Genomic DNA, 21820 nt, shown 5'->3' on the forward strand with positions numbered 1-21820 from the left:
TCACAACTTTGACCTTGCAGCGACACAACTTCGACCTTGTAGCTTCACAACTTCGATGTAGCTTCAAACCTTCATATAGCCTAGAAACTGTAGAAACCCTTGTTGAGAAATCAATGCTAGTAGAATTAGGGTTAAATTTCTCTTTCTTGATAATTACTTGTGAATTATGTTGACTTTTTTTACTTCTTTGTTATATTATCTTTCATCAAGCAATTACCAAATTATATGTGCATGAAGATCACAAAAGCACAAGACACAAGATGTAGGCACTCTGCCGAGGAAAAACCCTATCTAGGGGAAAACCTAGTCAACAATTCTTCCTTCTTTAGTTTCTCGAGATAATCCAAGGCTCTTGACCTAGACAAATACTTCCTCCACACCAAGTCAACCCTTAATCCTTCTTGCAGATGATAACCCTTCAATAGCAACTTTGACCTAGCAGCATTAACTTGTAGTAGCAACTTCGACCCAACAACTGGTAGCAACAACAACTTTGACTAGATAAAAAATAACTTCGATCTCCCTAGGTACTCCTCCTGAGTGAGAGATAGATGGCCCAAAATTTCGATCTTGATGACTTCTTGCTTCTAAAATTTCGCACTTTTTTTACAACCCCTTTCCAGCTCTTCTTCAACTTTGCATTTCCCAGCTTCTAGCTTTAGGATATCGAACTATGAGAGAGAGTGAATTGCTCCAAATTAATTTGAACTGCGTTGTATATATAGCCTTCCAGTGAGGTCGAATTAGCCTTCTTGAGGCCGACTTGGTGTGGAGGAGACTAAATTCATTTTTGACTAAAAAATAATTCTTTTTACATAATTCGAAAGCCCTAGAAGGGTCTCTTTTAATGTACAATGACTCTAATGACTCAAAATAAATCCTAGAAGTCCTCAACGGGGACTTTGACTTAAAACAAGATGACCCAACTTCCAAGCATGAAACCCATGCTTTAATAAGTCATAATAATAATCATAAAAATATTTTATTCGTTCTTTTGATGAGTACATTTCATTGTGATTCAAATACATTTATGAAGATTGAACCTAGTTACATATTTCAACACTCCCTATTAACTGGGGAGGTATTCATAAGTATAAGGAAGATCTCAGAAAACATGAACCATGAAGAATTTCGGCACCGCAATGCCATGTACTAGATTCTTGACCAGGGAAATCTATCCAAGGTCCTCTAACAGTGTAGGCATCGTAATGCCATGGACTAGATTCCTGAACAGGGCAATCTTTTTAAGGTGGGACTAAGATGGACTAAAGCTTTCAACCTCTCTAGGTACCATCAGGCTTACTTGCTAACCATCAACCAAGGATGTAGGTGCGTATATGAGGTCAGAGCTCCATGACCAATGCCATCCTCCCATCCTTGGGAACTAGACATCAACACAAAGTATCGGCCAGATGTCCTCCCAGATAATATGTCTTACACACAAAGCCTCAACACTCCCGATTATTCCAATCAGTAACAAATCTTTCTCGTTCAAACAGATCGGTAACAAATCTCACCCGATCAAACTGATCGACAATCCTAAGCATGTAAAACATGCTATCAAACCTCCGAGAGATTTACTTGTACAAACACAACCCCAATCGGTAACAAACTTTCAAATGTACATAAATGGATATAAATGTCCGGGTCTTCCAGACAACTAAATTTTGCTTCTCAATTTATCACAGTAGGACTTTCAAACGAATCTCGACAAAAAATTCCTCAATCATACATTTTCCTTTCTTACTTTACATGCAACAACATATTCTATAAATAGATCCGGCTTTTCTTATCCCACTAGCCCCTCAAAATACATTCTTTGCTTTTCTTCTCTCACTCATGGCCTTCACTAAGACTTACGACTGTTAGTCCTAGTCTAATGCATGACACATGAAGTAGAGAACGATATCCATCACTCCCTCTTAGTCAGGGAGGATTTAGTCATTCCTATACAAGGAATATACCCAAACTCCCTCTTAACCTAGGGAGATCAACTTTCATCCAAGCTCCCTCTCAACTTAGGGAGATTTCTTTCATCCAAGCTTCCTCTTAACTTAGGGAGTTTCACTTTGTTTCTACGACATTGGAGAATCCTTCATGGCTTTCGTCCTTCTCATCAGAGTTATCATGACCATCATGCTTTTGTTTTAAGAGCATCTTCACCATCTTGAAGATTATGTACTTGCACTACTTAGATAGCAAGTACATCCAAATTTATAGAAGCATGAAGTTAACCATATCAAAATCATATATTAATAGAAGCATTCAATTTTATACATCAGATACCCAAACTTAGTTACAAACAAAGACAGATACTCTTCAACCTCTTGCTAGGGTTTTTGTCATAAACCCTAGACTATATGAAGACTTTGAGCATTTCATAACGTCCTTCATTACATCTAGGGTTTCAATGTTTCTTCCAGAGGTATGACATGCCCTACTACAAACCATTACAAACCCTAGAAGCAATTCAAGTAAATATAGATCTATAATGCATTGAACAACTTTCAGAATTCATATGTTAGACTTCCACTAGGATTTAGTTCAAAACCCTAGATTTTATACATGAGCTTTAATAATCAAGATCAATCACGACTCAATTCAAAATAACATGGCTAGCTTCCACTAGGGTTTGTTGTAAACCCTAGATTTTACTAACACCCACAATGTAATTTCATATTTGATCAACTTTTCATAGATGCTGTCATCATATATTAGAGATTCAAACTTCTACTAGGGTTTAGTTACAAAACCCTAGAATTCACAAATAGTAGCATCCTAGAGAATCAAACTTTGACTAGGGCTTAGTTCCAAACCCTAGGACTCATGACCATCAACAATTAGGTCAACACATATATCTAGGACTTTATCATCATGCACAAACATATCATAACATGTGTTAGTCAAACCCAAAGACACAAATATCAATAAAAGTTAGATATATAACAAACTTGATCAGACTAGGCCTTGATCGGACAAACACACACATGCCAAGGATTTCGTTCCTAGAACATTATAAGGGGCTTGCTTATACACCCTACCAAACCCTAATGATTTAGGGTTTCAATACAAAACATAACAAACCCTAAATTACCAATACTTCAAAGGTTCAGGATTTCAGACATTACCATTCAACTATAACAAGTTAGGGTTTCCATAACCATACCAAAACCCCAAACATGATATCATCAAAGCATCAAACATTTTCTTTTGAATTCAACAATAACCCTAAGTAGGCTAGGGTTTCACATATTATCATCGATATGATATGCACTTAAGTTAGGGTTTTCACAACGAACCTTTTTAGGATTCCACAAGAGTAATCAAAGATACGAGGAGGGTAGATTTATCCAATGATGAATCACCCAATCAAGAATCTTCAAGATTCAAGAAATCTAGACACAATGATGTTAGCAATAGTTTTTCAAGAATGAATATAAAGAGAGCAAAAACTTGTAGTTCAAAACATACCTATTGTTTCTTAACAAACCTGGTAATTCCAATGCTTTGTCTTGTGAGGCCTTCTTCCTTGAGTTTCCAACAAGTTTTTCCTAAACAAGGAAAATATGAGTGGAAATGTGATTAGTATTTAATGCAAACAAAACTGGATAAGTAAGGAAAACTAAAAATGGAAAGGTAATAAGATACTTATCTTTGGAAGTTAGTAATGGCTCTCTCCAGGCTTGAGGGATACTTATGAAAGTGATAGAGTCCCTAAGAGTTCCTAGCAAATGGGTCCTTGACTTCGGTTCCTTCCATCATGTTCTTCTTCGGTGAAACTTCTTTGGCATAGTTTGCTTGATCCTTGTCCCTTCTTTCTTGGCCCTTTAGACTTCTTGATTTTGTAGACTTCTTCACTTTTCGTTTTACCAGATTCAAGACTTTATTCTTTTCGAGGATGAGATGTATACTCTTCTTCCAAGCATTGTAATTGGATGCTCCTTCTAATTTGTTCTCTCCCTTTATTGTGTTAGACATTGTCCTTGAAGATGGTAAGCTTCTTTCCTTATAAAGTCTCCTTATATAATCCTTTAGTCAACTTCTAGAGGTTCCTCAGATTCCTTTCAATAGATCCTTACACTGTCTTTTTCCTCCTTCTTCACCTTAGCTCCATTTTCCAGCTTCAATGATGTTGATCCTAGGCCTCTAATAACATAGCTTTTGTTGTCTCCCAATTCCACTATATGAGAAGATGATTCCTTTGATAGAGTGCGAAGTTGTTTACTATTCCCTGTCATATGCTTAGATGCTTTACTGTCAATAACCCATGCATTATCATCATTAAGTGAACCTGTAAGTGCAACCAAAAACCCTTGACTTTTGACTTTGTTGAATAATGCAGTACTAAATCCCATTCTTATCATAGAGGGAGGAATCATTTTTCCTTCAAGCCAATGAAGTGATCTTCAATCTTCTTTGACCTTAGCTCTGAAACCATGTTGAGAAATCAATGCGAGTAGAATTAGGGTTAGATTTCTCTTTTTTGATAATTACTTATGAATTATGTTGGCTTCTTTTACTTCTTTGTTATATTATCTTTCATCAAGAAATTACCAAATTGTGTGTGCATGAAGATCACAAAAACAAAAGACACGAGATCTAGGCAGTCTGCCAAGGAAAAACCCCTATCGAGGGGAAGCCTAGTCAACAATTCTTCCTTCAATAATTTCTCGAGATAATCCAAGACTCTTGACCTAGACAACGACTTCCTCCACACCAAGTCACCCCTCAATCCTTCTTGCAGATGATAACCCTTCAATAACAACTTCGACCTAGCAACATCAACTTGTAGTAGCAGCTGCAACAACAACAACTTCGACTAGACAAAGAAAAACTTCGATCTCCCTAGATACTTCTCTTGAGTGAGAGATAGACGGCCCAAAATTTCGATCTTGATGACTTCTTCTTGCCTCCAAAATTTCGCACTCTTTTACAGCCCCTTTCCAACTCTTATTAAAGTTCTCATTTCCCAGCTTCCAACTTTAGGATATCGAACTATGAGAGAAAGAGTGAATTGCTCCAAATGAATTTGAATTGCTTTGTATATATAGCCTTCCAGTGAGGTTGAATTACCCTTCTCGACGTCGACTTGATCTTCTTGAGGCCGACTTGGTGTGGAGGAGACTAAATTTATTTCTGACTCAATTTTTTTTTTTTTACATATTTCGAAAGCCCCAAGAAGAGTCTCTTTTAATGGACAATGACTCTAATGACTCAGAATAAATCCTAGAAGTCCTCAATGGGTACTTTGACCTAAAACAAGATGACCCACGCATGAAACCCATGCTTTATTAAGTCATAATAATAATAATAAAAATATTTAGTTCATTCTTTTGATAAGTACATTTCATTGTGACTCAAATACATTTATGAACACGGAACCTAGTTACATATTTCAACAACCCTAACAAGAGAGAGAGAGAGAGAGAGAGGCCCAAAAACTCCGATCTTGATCTTCTTCTTCATCCTTTTCCAACTTCTATCTTGAGGATATTGAACTTGCTTTAGTGAGTGTGCAAATGAGTTTGAATTCCTTCTTATTTATATGCTTGTGAGGGGTATGAATTGCTATCTTGAGGCCGACTTGTCCTTCATGTAGGCCGACTTGATCTTTGTGCCATGATGAGGTCTTGGAGGGTCTTTTGGCTCTGTTTTGACTCAATAAATTTTTCTTTACAATATGTAACATGCCCAAATGGGACTTCAATATATGACAATGACTCAATTGACTTTATGACAAACCTAGAAGCACTCAATGGGTGCTTGACCTAAAACTAAATTTCCTTGTGCATGAAACCCATGTCTCAAGAATACAAATAATAAATTTATTTTTCTCTTTTCATTAAATACATAAAATCACGATTACATATGCCATTATGAAGACCAAACCTAGTTACATATTTCAACACTCGTGTCATCACAAATAGATTTGTCATGATCCTCATTGAATAGATCAAGCAAAAGATGGAACATTTGTAGAATAATATCATAATCAATCATGACAACACATGATTTCACTTGTGCCATCAAATTTAGAATCTTAGCCCTCTTACTAAAAGGAGGACTTTTGATGTCATCTAACCCTTGAAGACTTTCAACGATTAGTTGGAATATCTCCTTCATTATATCTTCATTGTAAGGAAGGTTAGGAGTTGTAACCCTTAGAAGTTCACTCAAAACAATGTGTGACAACAAGTCTTACCTCCTTATCCTTATGTCTCAGCAACCTATGCTCACCCAAGTAAATTGCTATTGGAACCATTGCTGCGTGCATCTGCTGAGAAGGTGTCTAATCCACCTTATGTAAACCCTCCGCCGCCACCTTCAACGAGCTAAGAAGGGCCTCTCTTAATGGAGATAAATGACCAAGCTTGTCCTCTGCATTAAAAAATTCCTCCTCTTTCTCTAGCATTTTTTCCAAGGATCCCATCAACATACTACTGAACTATTTAAGAGTAGTGCTGGTCACCATTGTTCACTGTTAACCCCATCAGATTGGCAGGATGCACAACTCTGATACCACTGTAATGTCCTTTTCTTTTGATATGTGCTAAAAATTCACAAAATTCTCACTTACACATTCAAACACTTCAAACGCAATCAAGAGAAACACTTTTCTATAGGGACATTTCATTAAACGTGTTGTGCGCAAATTAAGTAAGAAACCCTCATACAATAAATTGCACAATGAAAATACAAATGAACAGCAAATAATAAGTCAACCAATTCTTTATTTCTACTAGTTATGGAATTACATGCTAATGCTTCAGATTTAGAACTTGTAAAACTCCTACAAAATGGCATGCTTGGCTGAATAATAATCTCCAGTGTTGAGCACTAATGAGAAACCTGGAGTGTGCCTCTTCTAGACTAGCTAGGGTGGTTGAATCTCCCCACTGAAACTGATTTTGATCAGCTAGGGTGTATGATCTGAACACCGAAACCAATCTAGCCGGATCAGCTAGGGTGGATCTCACACCACCGAACCTATCCTCCTTATGTGGGTTCACACCCTCACACTAAAGCTCCAAGAGTTCTCAAATCAATAAGAAGACAAATAACCAATAAATGTTCACGAGAGAGCTCTAGTATCCCCTTTAAAGTCACAAGCTATATGAATACCATGGGCCATCTGAATACCATGGGTCATCCTAATACCATGGGCGATTACCATGTGTCATCCAAAATACCACGGGCCGATACCATGGGTCCCCTTTTTTTTCCCTTTGATGATCACTTGGAAATGGACATGACACCTGTTAACACAAATACCACTTTCTTTTTAACCCCCTTAATATGAAAGGTCATTTTTTTTGGCAGGATGGTTTTAAAAGGTGTATACAAAATCTAGATGTTGACTGTCAATCTTTATTGCTTGTGTCTCTTCTGCACGTCTCCGGCAAATAAATTGGAACTCCCATCTGTACTCCTTTAGGTTGTCATTACCCTTGTAAGGGTAGAATTCTTTCAACTCCACTGAATTCCTGTGAAACACTGTCCATGCTACCCCTCTTGTTGGTCCTATTTGGAGACCCATAAAAGCAGGTACAGCCATTCAAAATAAGAAGAAATCATTGTCAGTTTTATCCCTATTGGTGTCATCGTCATCCTTATCTTCAACAATAATACTAATAACAATGTTATTCCTTTCTTTCTGCCTCTTCTCTTTAACTTTTCCTTTGAGGTGATCAATGACTCTGACTCTACAATTCCAAATTACAAGGCAATGTTCCTCTTCTTTGTTGTTGATTTACACATTTTCTTGCTTGCTTTGTTTATAGCGGTAGGGTGAGGTGTTTTCTTTATTATTCTTTTGTTCGCTCAATTTTAATCTTATCAATAATAAGAGTAGAAGTCATCGTCTTCAATGATTGCAGAGGCAATTGACATTCTGTGAATGCCATGTTGCTACAATTCAACAGTAAATTCTATGATAATACCGCTTAAGTGTCTTTTTTTCAACCTTTATTCCTACTCTTACCAATTGTTTCATAATTGATCTCAAGTTGTTTATGTAACTTGATGCAGTTACTCCAGTAGTCTCTTTGAGCCTTAAAAACTTTTGTTTCAAGGAGAACTTGGCATTCAGTGCCTTTGGGCCTAAACAGTCCCTTCAACCCATCTCATATTTCTTTTGACGATTTTGACAGGACAAAATGGTTACAACTTATGCCAAGCTTGATAATGGATTTGGCCTTGTCAGCCCTATTTCTCTATTTTACGTTTATCTTCAGCTCAGTCCTGCTCATTATTCTTCAAAGGTTTGTTGGATTTTGGAACATGCAAAAAGGAAGAGAAACATGGTACCAGTCCTAGTAATCTGACCTAACCTACCTACTTAGGATCAACAGGAAATGGAAAGTACTATCAAAATTGCAATTTGATTTTTACTAGGAACCAAAAATGGCCAAACTGAAAATTATAACAGAAAGTATAACAGATGAAAATCAAATCACATCACTGTCCATTATTTTGAAGAGAGAAACTATTGGAAACTTCAAACCCTAACTCTATTTACTCACTGCATTCTACTGAATTGAGTTGGAAATTTATAAATCTGGAATAGTAGCGAATTAAAGATATAAAAATTGGAAATAAACTAAGGTTTGTGAATGCATGCTCATGCGTTCCTCACTCCCCTACTTAACTTCAAATCTCTGACTCTGCTGTGCGCATGAATCCAAATAGATTGCTTTAAAGGCTTGCTTATGTGTGTGATTAGGTATTGGACACCTTTAGAGCTCTGTTGCAAGAAACTCCTAAACTGTCCACATAGCAGTATCAAAACCTTAGTGGAAATTTGGAAACACCTCAGAAATTTCAATGAAATGTCCAAGTGCCCACGAGGTTTGTGGGACTCATAGGAAGTCTTAAATCTTTAATCTAAGGAAAATGAGGACAAATTAATCTCTAATTCATTTCTAAACCCTACCTACAAATTATCATTCTTGTTTTTTTGCAAGATAATGTACACGCACACCATGTTTCCGTCCATGTACCAGTGTTTTTTTTTGGGGGGTGGGGCGGGTTTGTGTTTCTGGGCATTATTGTTTTGGAAACTAGTACATATTTCCATGTTTTTTGCAACTTAGCTTCAGAGGAAATTGTTGAAATAATAAATGCACCCAAGACGAGAACACTTTAGAGGTATAAACTATAAACTGTAACACATGCTCATACCAAGGATAGTGGCTTATGCCAAACACAAGATGCTTCATCGACATCTTGAACCTCCCCTCTACTTGGGGCTTGGTCAAATTATTGACCTCTTGCAAATTTGAAGAAGCACGACACTGGATTATTGCTTTTTCTTTTGTACTTTGCACTCTCTTCAAAATATTCATTGTGAAAACCTTTTGTACAAGGATAACCGTATCGACAACCGCGAATATCTGTTGTCCTTCATGTCAATTTCATTAGTCAAAATCTTCCACAATACAACATGAACTGTACTAGATTTCATGCAATAATCAACTTATCTGTATACATTACCAAGACAAGTGTATTAAATCTATCAAACAAATAATTGACATTTGCACTAAACTCATAAAAACCCAACATGATTACAAACTCATTGATACTGAAATCCAAAACTGGTGGCGTATGCATTAGCCCAGCTAGGTCAACTACATTTTCCTGGGAGAGTCTTCCAAAAGCTGGAGTAGGAGTCTTGTCAAGGTTAGCTCCCTCTCTTTGAGAGAATCTTGTTGTAGTTGTCTCCTCAAGGCTAGAGGAACTACCCTTCATCCTCACATGTTGCCTTACTTGGTCAACTGGATCTGCGAGTAGCCTATAAAGGTCATCTTCTCCTTTTAATTCGACCAGATCCATGGCTGTTGTCTTTGATGTTGGCTTGTTGATCATCAAACTAAGCCAAACATTGTAAATCTGCGGTGCAAGAAATGAAAGTAAACTCTTCGTTAAATCAGGAACATACAAGATAGGGTCTAATTCAAAATTTCAATTGAATGCATTTGGAAAGATATGGAGCCCAATCCTTTCATAGAATATGTGGCATTTCTCTTTTTTGCTCCTGAACCTCACTTAAAATTTCATGCTGTAACTAGTGTCGGTCTTCATAATGTAATAAATTGTAATTTTTATCATTGACATATTTATTATATTCATTATCATTATTATTTTATTTTTGGTCAAGGCATGTTATTAATGCATATAAAGTCAAAAGAGTAAAAAATAATTTATTATGAGTAAAAAAAATGTATTTGAGTCAAGTCCCATTTGGACTATTGTAAGAAAAAAATTTATATTTTATTTTTGAGCCAAAAAGTCAACACAAGACCAAGTTGGCCCTCCATGGACAAGTCGACTCTACTGGACAACTATATATAAAAGTCAACTTGGCCTCTTGGATTTATTCACTTACTCATCATATCATCCATCGATTTCTGTGCCAAAACAAGAAGATAAGACAACTGAAGTCAAAGGATAGAGAGAGAAGCCAAAGGAGAGAGAGAAGACGAGTTTTCTGCCCTTGTTCTGCTCACACGTGCTAAGTTTGTTTGATTTTCTGAGGCTATTATAGGGCTGAAATTCAGCCTCCATTGCAGGTCTGAAATTTTATGTGATTTGACCAGATTTTAGAGGGTTTGACTAGCGTTGACTTTTGATGACTTTGACTCGATTGGGGGAGACTTGTAGTAGGGTTGACTTGGATCTTTATGGCAGTTTTGGTCTTGGATATCTCATTTTGATTTGATTCTGTAAGAGAAGGATTGTTCCGTTTTCCCCCTTGTGGGGTTTTTCCTTGGCTTAGAGCCTAATTTTTGGTGTTCTTTGTCTCTTTGTGATCTTTATGCTTTGAAGTTTTTGTATAATTGCTTGATGAAGAGAACATAAAATTAATAAGAAGATAACTAATATTCACAAGTAATTATCAAGACAAAGAAATTAAGCTTAACCTCATTACACTTGATCTCTCAACACACTCGACACCATACTGTTGGAGAATCAAGTAGGGCAGCTATTTGTACAGTTCTCCTTATCCTTAATAATTGCTTGTGAACTTTAGTTAACTTCTTCTTATTTCATTATTAGATTCTTTTCATCAAACAATTATCAAGAACATAAACAATAAGACAATAGACACAAGAAGTAGGCTCCAAGCAAGGGCAAAATCCCTTTAAAGGGGAAAACCCAAGAATAATATCTTCTCTTCTTATAGAATAAGATCAAATGAGAAAGCCAAGACCCAAAATTCAAGACCAAGACCTCCTCCAAGCACCAAGTCAGCCCTCCAAAAGATCTCCTTCAAGACAAGACAAGGTCAACCAAAGTCAACGAAGATTAACTTCCTTAAGGTCTGCTTCAATCAAAGTTTCAACCCTCAATTCAGGGCTGAAACTTCGGCCTGCAACTTCCGCCCCTGCAACAACTACAAAAACCCTCGAATCTTTGCACGTGTGAGAGAAAATGATCACAAAATTCATATTTTCTGTTTCTTCTTGAGATGCTTCCTTCTCCTAGACCTTCACTCCCTTTTCTTCTTCTTTCTTGCTTGAGATCGAATTGCAGAAGCATGTGCTAATGAGGTCAAATCTCCTTCTATATATATGCTTTTCATGAGGTCGAATAACCATGGTTGCGGGGGAGCGTCCCCCCTCCCACCCTGCCCCCCCTGACACCCCTGCTCCGAATTCGTGCTCCAGTTGGGAGTGCTTCGGGAGCTAGTCGAAAGTGTGTTCCTTGCCAAAAAAAACGCTCCCGGTTTTTTGGGAGTGTTTAGTCTTTTTTTTTTATTGTTTTGGTAGTAACATTCCAAATGCAATTTGTTTTCAAAGAAACAAATAATTTTTGAGTGGGGCAGCCCAATGATCAAGCCTATGGCCCTAGTATTGATATGCGATTCATGGTAATGTTAAATTCTTAAAGTAAAAGTGACGTTCTCCTTAATCTTCATTTTTAACATTACCATGAAATGACTCAGGATGTTTGAGAGTGGTTCCGACCTCATTGGATTTCATATGGAGAAAGTAGAATTTTATATCTCATTCAAAATCCAATAGACTTATCAGTTTTTCAAGATTTCATGATTGAGGGGATTGCAATGTTTCCATTGGATTTTTTCATGTATTAGGGTATGAAACTCGTATTTAATCAAGAGCACTAATCCCTCTATGTACCTTGATGTTAGTGACATTGGTTGTCAAACTCCTCTATCATGACCCTCCTAAAAATGTACATGTCACTCAAACAAAATCTTGACTTGACATGCTATGCTTTTTCTATCTTATGTTAATGCTTAGAGGGTGATATAAATGACAAAGATCCCTATACAGATCCGGAGGTAATGACAAAGATACCTCTGGATATTAATGCTTAGAGGGTGATATTAATGACAAAGATCCTGATTTTCCAACAAGACTAAAAAATTAGACATTTCTCGTGGTGGCAAGAGGCACAAGCATTAGCAATAGATAATAGATTTACTTGTCTTTTCTAGTTTCTAATAGTTTTTATAACTATTGACTCTTTCATATTTTTTATGATATTTTTTGTAAAGAATATATGACAATTTAAGTTTGAAGTTTGAACTTGGCAATTATAATTCATTAGTAATGAATTATGAATATGATGCTTTGTGAAAGTTGAAAGTTGTTTGATTTCATTTTATAACATTTCTTTTCATGTTAGATATTATTTGTTGTAACGGTTACACTTAGCTTACAAGTACAATTTTGGTGATCAATGATGATAAATGTTATATATTGAATTTTGAAAGCTTGAAACTTTAAGATTGATGAATCATGAAACTCAATGCGTTGTATGTTACAATGTTACTAACTTGTGGACGTGGTTGATGAAGATTATAACTTCTAGATGATTGTTGTTATATGGTTCAATCTATGTTTTTTATATCAAAATATAAAAAATAAAAAAAATATATATATTATATAAAAAATCGCTCCCCGAATTGCTCCCAAACCGGGAGCTTCTAAAAATGTCACTCCTGCTCGAGCTCCCGCTCCCGCTCCCAAGTAACCTTGCAAATAACCCTCTCTTAGGCCGACTTTTCATTGGTAGAGCTGATTTGGTCTTGGAGGTCATGTTGACTTTCTAGGCTAAAAAATAAGTTCTTTTAGATGTTACAGCTTTCCCAATAGGTCTTAAACAAATGATATTGACTCTCTTGACTTGTGACGATTATTTTTGTGACTTGACAAACCCTAGGAGCATGAAATGCATGCTTGACCTAGTTGACCATTTAAATGGAGCATGAAACGTTTCTTTGAAAATAATATTTTTCTTTCTTTCTTTTGCTTGTTACATAAGATATACATAATGACATGAGTGCAGTGACAATTATGAAGGCCCAAACCAGTTACATTTTCCAACACATACACTGTGTTTGTGGGAAGACATGACACCACATTGAAGTTCTGCAATCTGCACTTCCATAGGACAAAGTTGGAAGCATTCTCCAGACAGTCATGTATACCGGGAGTGGCCATTTTTGCAGCTCTAAAAGAACAACCTTAACAAACAAATCTATCAACACAAATTAGATGTGCAACTTACCTCAAGTGCAGATGGCCTATCTCCTATCGAATTCAGTTTTCCAATCTTTGGGAGATTCTGGGCATCAACACCCTTTCAACAAGGTCCGCATGTGCTAATTACAACACAGTTATGTGTCAACCCATGAAGCTTGTGGGATTTTACTCCCTTTGAACCTCTGACAACTCTCTTCCCTAGATAGTGAGTCTCTCTAGAGATGGAAGCTAGAGAATGTTAAATTTCTTGAAACTCTGCGCACTATTTAGATGAATTACTGAAAACAAGGCAAGTGAAAACTGAAACAAATTTTACTTTCACCAAGATACAGAGAATGATGTATTCCTTTTATAGTTCGACAATTCTGCTTCGTGATTAGAAGTTCACATCATCTTGTATCATCAACTATTACATCTCCAAGAACAAAGAATGATGCGAAAACATTACAAGCCTAAGAAAAATACGTTAGGCCCTTCCTTAAATATGCTTTGAGGACAAAACATTTCTAAATGAATTCATTAGTAAGTAATGAAAGGACATCTCCCATTAATAAGTAATCATAAGTAATTACTAATAAGTAATCATTAATAAGTAATGATAAGTAATGATAAGTAATCATGAAAGGACATGTCTCAAAGATCACAACTCTTAATGAAAGGGCACTCCTGTTTAAGTATATATTCGGGGTCTTCATTTGTAATCAAATCTTATCATTTTTCTCATGGATTTATTCGATATATATTATTTTATTCTAAATGGATTTGTTTATCTGTTTGTGAGATTGGTTTTGTTTTGCTTTCGCTAATTAATATTAGGAATGTATTGATGCAATTCATTTAGTAGATCTGTGATCTGCCGGGTTAATGGTTTGTCAGTTGCTGGGTTTGCAGGAAAAATTAACAAAATGTTGAGCCCTTCCATAAATATGCTTTGAGGACAAAGTATTTACAAATGAAATCATTGGTAGTAATTAAAGGACATGTCTCATTAATGAGTAATCATTAATAATAAGTAATAATGAAAGGACATGTTTCAAAGATCATGACTTTCAATGAAAGGGCATTACCACTTCGTTATATATGCGGTGTCCTCATTTGAAATCAACCCATATCCTTTTTCTCATGCATTTATTCAGTATACATTATTTTATTCTAAATGGATTTCTTTATATTCCTAGTATTTCAGATATTTAATTGGTGAGCCAGATTTGGTTGCCACATCTGACATGTTTTCAGGAAGTCATAACAAAGTTTGCTTAATTCTCTATGTTTAATATAATGGTGAATTTGATCAATTTTTTTGCGCCGATGATTTCCCTTTTCAAATTTCATTGTTGCTGAATTTGAGCATGGAGTCTGGACACTAACCAATTGACTTAGTTTACAACTATCGTGATATCGTGATTTATTTACTCTTTTTCTTTGACTTTGATTGACAAACATCTATTGGTAGTTGTGTTTCATATGGTTGAAAACTTGAGAACCATCATAGTCCATCTATTATAAAGCGATTGCTTTGACTGACATATTCAAATGGTTGTTCAGACACTGGAAACTAGGTCGTCTTAAGTTTTCTGCTGGTTGATTGTTGGGCAATAGTTAATGGTTGTTAAAATGCATCTTAATAAATCACTATTCTGTAAATATATAAATTCCTTTTACTAACTCCTGGGGTGATTTAATAAAGAATGCGTATTTTTTAATCAATTGCCGCAATATTATCAAATTGAAGGTTTAATTCTTGATAGTGGTTTCTTGGAATATGTTCAGGGAGTCCAACTACAAGATGGGCTGCTGTAGCTTTTGGTGCTGGAGTAGGCCTTGGATCAGCATATACAGACTGTTCTCGTATTTTTGATGGATCTCTTCCAAAGTGGCCATTGCCTGCAAATGTTTCTTCTCCTTTGTCTTCATCATCTCCGGAGGTATTGTGCTGTGTTGTATCATTTGTGGCTTCTTTTTTAAGTGTCCTAGTTTGTTTTCAAGTTTTAGAGTGAACTCTGCATATTCTTGTTGGAGATTTAGTTTATACCATCTCACTTATACTGTTATAACTATATAATGTTTAGCACATTTTGCATTAGGTTCAGATATGATCTCAATTAATTTCGTTCTTTTGTTAGCCATGTTGAGTAGCCTGCAGAGTGATTGACATAAATAATTTTACATGTAATCCTATCATAATTGTCATTCAAAATTTCGAGGATCCTTTTGCACTTACCATTTCTTCAGAGGTTCTATTTCCTATCAAAATGATGGACCACCTGGGCAATTTTTGATTGATATTGCGTGTATAGACTAGTAGATTTCAACACCAATTTTTTTGATTCTATGAACAGAGTCAAGTTATTCATTCTCAATGGTTACTTTTATTTTTCTCCTGTTATATTCAAATTTTGCTATTTGTGTGCCACCATTTGACGCTGCTATCACCTAGTGTGCCATGTACGTTGGGTATGAATAGATCATTTAGTAGTTTACTTTGAACTATTTCTACTTGTAGAAATCACTATATAAAAATTTATTTCATTTCAGATTATAATGTTCTTATTCCTTGTAGGACAGCTGTTCCTAGTAATTGATTTGATTACAAGTTGGCGGTGACAGTTTCTTCAGTATTTCGTTGAGCTAAATGTGCATAAAATACAGTCCTGGACATTTTAAATTGGACATCCTCTAATTACCTAACCACAAACTGTTTTGATTAGATTGGCATCTTCATTTTAAAAATATTAAGTGGAAAGTTTAGTCACAAGAACTTATTTGGAATGTTAGTGTGTCGAGTGACAAGGTCATTTGTTTATAGAGATGTCAGATAGTGTTATTCTTTCAAGAAACTCACTCATCACTTCATCAAACATATTCGTTGGTTTGAACTTTACCCTATTACTTTTGAAAGTTTTGAACTATTTTTGCCATTCCATCTTTCAATGCTGAGTGCCCTGAAGGCTTATTAATTGTCTATCCATTAACATCATTGCCTTGTGATATTAAATTGTTTTTATCACAATTTGAACATAAGATGTAAGCCATAGCTATGGTAATCTTCAACACTTTGTGAGTCAGTGATGGATGATTTTATCTGCTCTCAAGAGCTTTATTTTATAATTTATACTGCTTTTGTGATGATGATGCATTTACTTATGGATGTTGAAGAACACACTTCAAGAAATTAGACATGTAAAAGTTGTTCTCATTCATCAATAGACTATCACCTATTTTAAGTTTTAATCACGGTAGATGATATGTAAACTGCTGCTTAGTAGTAAGTTTGATTAAAACTCTAATGAATGTAGTTGTTTCTCTATTATAAATTGAGTTGTTATCTACTGGGACTGGCTTAATATTTTTTCGTCTTTTTAAGATGACTCTGGCATGAAGAGTATTTTACCTTTTTGCAAGTTTCTGAAAACTTTCTGGCTGTTATTGTACTTGAGCAAATCCTTAGTTCTCACTTTTTTAAGCAGAGTTCTTTTCCCGAGGATTATAGTCCCCTACTCACCCATGTATTTAGCATTCCAATTGTGGACACTGGTATCTTGCCAGACCCCTGTAGATTTCTTCATTCTTCGCTGGTTTTCTGGATGGAAGACAGTAGTAACTGTTAATTTTTCATCAATTGTTCTATGCTGCAACTATTACTTCAGCAATATCCAATAGCATCCAATTTAACAATTTCCATTTCAATTTAACCAATGACAGTAGATAGAACAATTATACAAATGCACAATGAAAGACAACCAAGAGACAAGAGGCACAAAATTTGGTCAATGACCAGGGAAAAACCCCACAAGGGGGAAAACTTTTTGCAAATCTTCTTCTGTTAGATTGTCTTCAAATGTTCAGCAGAGAGAGTACATTATCCAAGAGTCAACGTCAAACTTTGACTAGCCAATATCCAAGGACCAAAACCAATATACAATATTCAATCAATCTTATGTCAAATCAATATACCAATGTCAAAATGATGAGGAAGAGTCAAATCTGGTCAACTGTTGAATGTACAAAAAGTCAACAGCAGTTGACTGCCCTAACCAGTCAAGTCAACAACAGTCAATTCATGTCAAATCTGCTTCAATTTAATTTGGTCAAATCCCAGTCAACGTGACCTATTTTGCTGGTCAAGGATCAGTCAAAACAGCTCCAAAAACTTCTGTCCAACTTGGTCAATGGAGAGAAAAAGTACAGCTCTGTTCTGCGGTCAGCAGCAGTCAAACTCCTCAAAATGCCTCAGTTTTGGAGCCCAAAAATGTGGCCTGATGGGACGGACCTCCAAAAAAATCGAAGTCAAAAAGTCTCCTTTTGATCCTTGGTCAATGCTGGTCAAATTTCAACTGCGGAAATGTCAACTCTGGTCAATGGTGTTCTAGCTGCTTCAGAATTTCGCCATTCCTTCCTCACTCAATTCGGCCTCCTTAATCAGATACAAAACCCAAGAAAAACCAAGCCAAACCATACGCCCAATCATCAAAAAACAAAGATGCCAAAGAGAGAAGTCAATGATGCCTCCAAACCCTCGCACATGTGAAGAAGAATAGAGCTGCCTTTAGCCTGTACGAACCAAACAATTGAAGAGAGAAGAAGAATGTGTGTTGTGTGATGTCCAAATGAGACAAGATGGCACTTGTATTTATATGCAACTTGAGGGGGGTCATTTTGTCCATGAGATGTGCCATTTGACCCAAGGCCGACCTTGATAATTTTGTATTTGTGGGCTTGACCTCAAAAATTCACTTTTCCTTATTCAAATTGAGTGGTTTAAAAGTAATTTTATTCCTCTCAAAAAGAAGAATTCAATGCAATGATTGTCTCCATCAAATGAGCTGTCCAAAGTGGAATTTGGCCCTAGTTGCACAATTTAACACTCCCTCTCAACTAGGGAGAATTCCATCTTGCCAATATCTGACGATTGATCATCATGCCATCATGTATCATCTTTGCTTGTCTCAGCTCATCTCATGCTGAACATTCTCGAATCTAAAGAAGTAAAATATGCTACAGGGGAGCTTCAACTATAACCCTGCCTCTATCACCATCGGGGAGACTCTGCTACCACCTGGAATAATCATCATCATCATCATTGGGGAGCCATGGCTACCACTCGGAACTAAAGACAGTGGGTGAGATCAACCTACCCCAATGCATAGGGATCACACTCTATCCCAAAGTCCTTGATAATAGGTGAGATCATTTTATTGGAGGTAAGGATCATGCTCTACCCTATTGTCCCTGATCATCCACCTTAACCCTAAAGAGTGAGATGGTAGAACACTTCCATAATGAGATCCACCTATTGCAAGGTGTAGGGATCACACTCTATCCCAAGTCCCTTAGCCCATTGGCCAGATGGGGGAGGTTATCCCACAGAGTGGGCATGACACTAACTGGGGCATACATCCTATGGGACTAGGGGAGATCCTGGGTCTCAACATCCTACCGGTGAGAGGTCTCCCATCGCTAGGAGTCCTATAGCTCCATTCCTCACCCTGGGAGCTCAACCAGGGGGGGCAGAGCACTGGTCAATGTTCTTGATCAATCCAGACCCTTATTCGAAAGGGTTGTCTCAACCAGTCCAAGCTAGTCTCTAAAGACCCGTTGACAGTGATAGAAGCGCCAACAAGGGAGATCTCCCTGATGTGAAGTCCCAACTAGACCTCACATTTTTTGGTGTAGGAGTCCCATCCGGTATGAAGGCCCGATTGCCATATACTTAGAGATCTACCTTGGCTCTAGCTGTCAACACATGAGAGTGTTACGCTAGTATCTTTAAACAACAAGATATGTGTGCTTGGTGAGTGCGTAATGTAACCGTGTCAAGGTTCTCTTACTACAAAGGGGGAGAGTAAAGTGAGCCTTTAAGTGAGAGGTAGTAGTACCACCCAGGAAGAGAGACATGTGAACCAGAAGGGGTCTGTCCAACATCTAGCAAAATAGTTGACAGCTGACGCGACAGTCGTTAAAACCAAAGTACAAGGGAAAACACGTACACCATCCAGTAGAGTAGTCCACACAGATGTGACAGTTGTTATAACCAGTAAACAAGACAGGTCTGTCTAATGTCCTGCAGAGTAGTCCACAAGGACGAGACAACAGTGATAAGCAATACAACACATCTTCAACAATGTAAGTACTAAAACAACCAAAGTAGTTCAACTATCTTAGTACAGGTTAAGCAAACATGCATTACAAATGTTTAAAGAGTAGTCTTACAAACATCTACAAAACATGCGTGAAAACATGCTGGCCTTAACAGGCTTCTGAATTAAGCAAAAGTCCCAAGACACATTTGTACACCATACATCACTAGCCCCAGTAGTGGGACATTGGAGCCACTCCTTGCTCCTAAAGAACAAACTACAGACTTTCAAGGCTATGTGGGAGGAGCCAAGGTGAAATGTCCTTTGCTCATACAATGGGAGGGGTATATATAGCCAAGGGTGATGCTTGACCCTTGTGACTTTTGGACTACCCTCATGACCGTTCAACTTCCTATGACTTTTCAGTTGACATGACTCTTCAACTTCTTGTGTGCGTCCATTGGACTCTTACTTTACATTACATTTAGTTACAACAAATATGGCCCATAATGGTGATGTGACCAAGACAACTCATGACACAACTCGACATGACATTGCTGACATGTACTGGCTGACTGTGGTGTCCATGTCAAGTTGCTACATTGCTGAGTGATGGATGTACTATTGGTGTGCTTTGTCTTCACCTCCACATAGCTTGGTGCTATGGGGTCTCTAATGGTCTTGGTCTTGGTCTTGCAAGATGGTTTCATGCATGTGTTCCTTTCACTTGCTGCCTGATGTGCTTTGTTCGTCCATCCAGCTGCAAGTATGTTTTCTATCATGTGCGCTCCTTCTTCATCCCTTCGTCGTCTCACCATGATCCATCTGTGTACCTGTTCCTGCAATTCACTCATGACAGGACGACATCAAATCCAAAATCTCCTAGTCTAGCATGATGCATTGTTTTCTGTGTTCAGGTGACAGGGAGGGAGGACAAGTCACTAAGAGTGCGCAGAGCACAACTCACTCTGGGATGAGGAACTTTGGGGCACAGACTTCATTGTCGAGGAAAAATGCGCAGTGGCCACTGGGAGGCAAAATTGCGCAATGAAGGACACCAGTGGCAGTTGCAAGGTGGGATCCTGAGGGGCACTTCTACGCATTTTCTGGAGGGAAGACAAAACATAGCTGCAGGGGATCTGTTGGGTAGGTTTTTGCAATTTCTGGGAGTAGTGCAAGACAAGTAGCAGAGGGCCAATTGGGCATGTCTGCGTAGTTTCTGAGAATCGTGCAGGACAAGGCAGCAGAGGATTTGCTAGGATGTCTGCGCAATTTCTAAGAGCAGTGCAAGTTAAGGCAGCAAAGGACCAGCTAGGCATGGCTGCGCAGTTTTGGATAGCAGTGCAGACCCAGGTCTTGGTGCAGTGTAGGGTTCCGATAGACAAGAAGGAGGCTTGATGAATGTGCTTGGGATTGGACATGGAGGCAGTTTCTGCGCAGTTATGGGAAGGAAGACAACTGCTCATTCCTGGGATTGCGTAGTGTAGCTGGCCTGGACAACCTCAAGCATTGCGCATTTTTGGGTGACAGCAACGCCATTGAGGGCTGAGACTGTGCAGTGCAGCTCAATTGGGGTACGGTGAAGTGGAGTTGGTTCATCAAGAGATTTTCAGGAAATTGGCTAAGTGTGAAAGGGAAGTGAACTCACGAAGACTTGACATTGTGATCAGACACTTAGCATACTTCGAGAACACGACGACACTGACCATTGGGACAACATAGCAAAGGATGACCCTTTGTGGGGCTATCTAGAGGTGAAAGCGACAAGTGCGACACTTGAGATAGATCTTCAGACGACCATGACGACACTTGTGCGACAATGCTTACATCTTTGTGTGTGAGTACGATGATGTTCACATAGCTAGGACAACCCAAACACACAAAGACAAACCTTCGAAGTTACCAGAACAAGATTGCAAGCATGACAAAGCAATCAATCATGCCAAAGATGATAGTTGGTCCAACAAGCGAAAAGGAAGCAAGACACATCGAGGAAATACATGGAATGACTATCAGTACTTGCAACTATGCATGTCATTGAAGACAAAATGATCTGACAATGATAAGCAGTCCTTCAAGCTACACTAAGGATGTGTTTATAAAGATGTGCTTTGTTTTCCAAATTGACCCTCCAAAGGGTTATGCATCCGACAGAGTCTTCATGCAGTGCCGATCTTCTATCATACCTTGGGTTCCTTAGTTTGCTTATCTTTCTCCTCAACTCTTTGAGAG

General features: G+C 37.6%; 1 protein-coding gene across 1 annotated transcript in view; it reads left to right on the forward strand.

Moving 5' to 3' along the window:
• The window catches only part of LOC149184456 (MICOS complex subunit MIC10-like), a 119950-nt gene that overhangs the window by 52495 nt on the left and 45635 nt on the right, over positions 1–21820 (forward strand). Inside the window, exon 2 of the mRNA XM_089417492.1 lies at positions 15282–15436. Within this exon, the coding sequence (XP_089273618.1) occupies positions 15282–15436 (155 nt within the window). The remainder of the gene's footprint in view (positions 1–15281; positions 15437–21820) is intronic.

This window comes from Pinus tabuliformis, chromosome 3_2 (genome assembly GCF_031772625.1).
Source record: "Pinus tabuliformis cultivar Carrire ecotype Pingquan chromosome 3_2, CPIR1, whole genome shotgun sequence".
Taxonomy (NCBI): Eukaryota; Viridiplantae; Streptophyta; class Pinopsida; order Pinales; family Pinaceae; genus Pinus; species Pinus tabuliformis.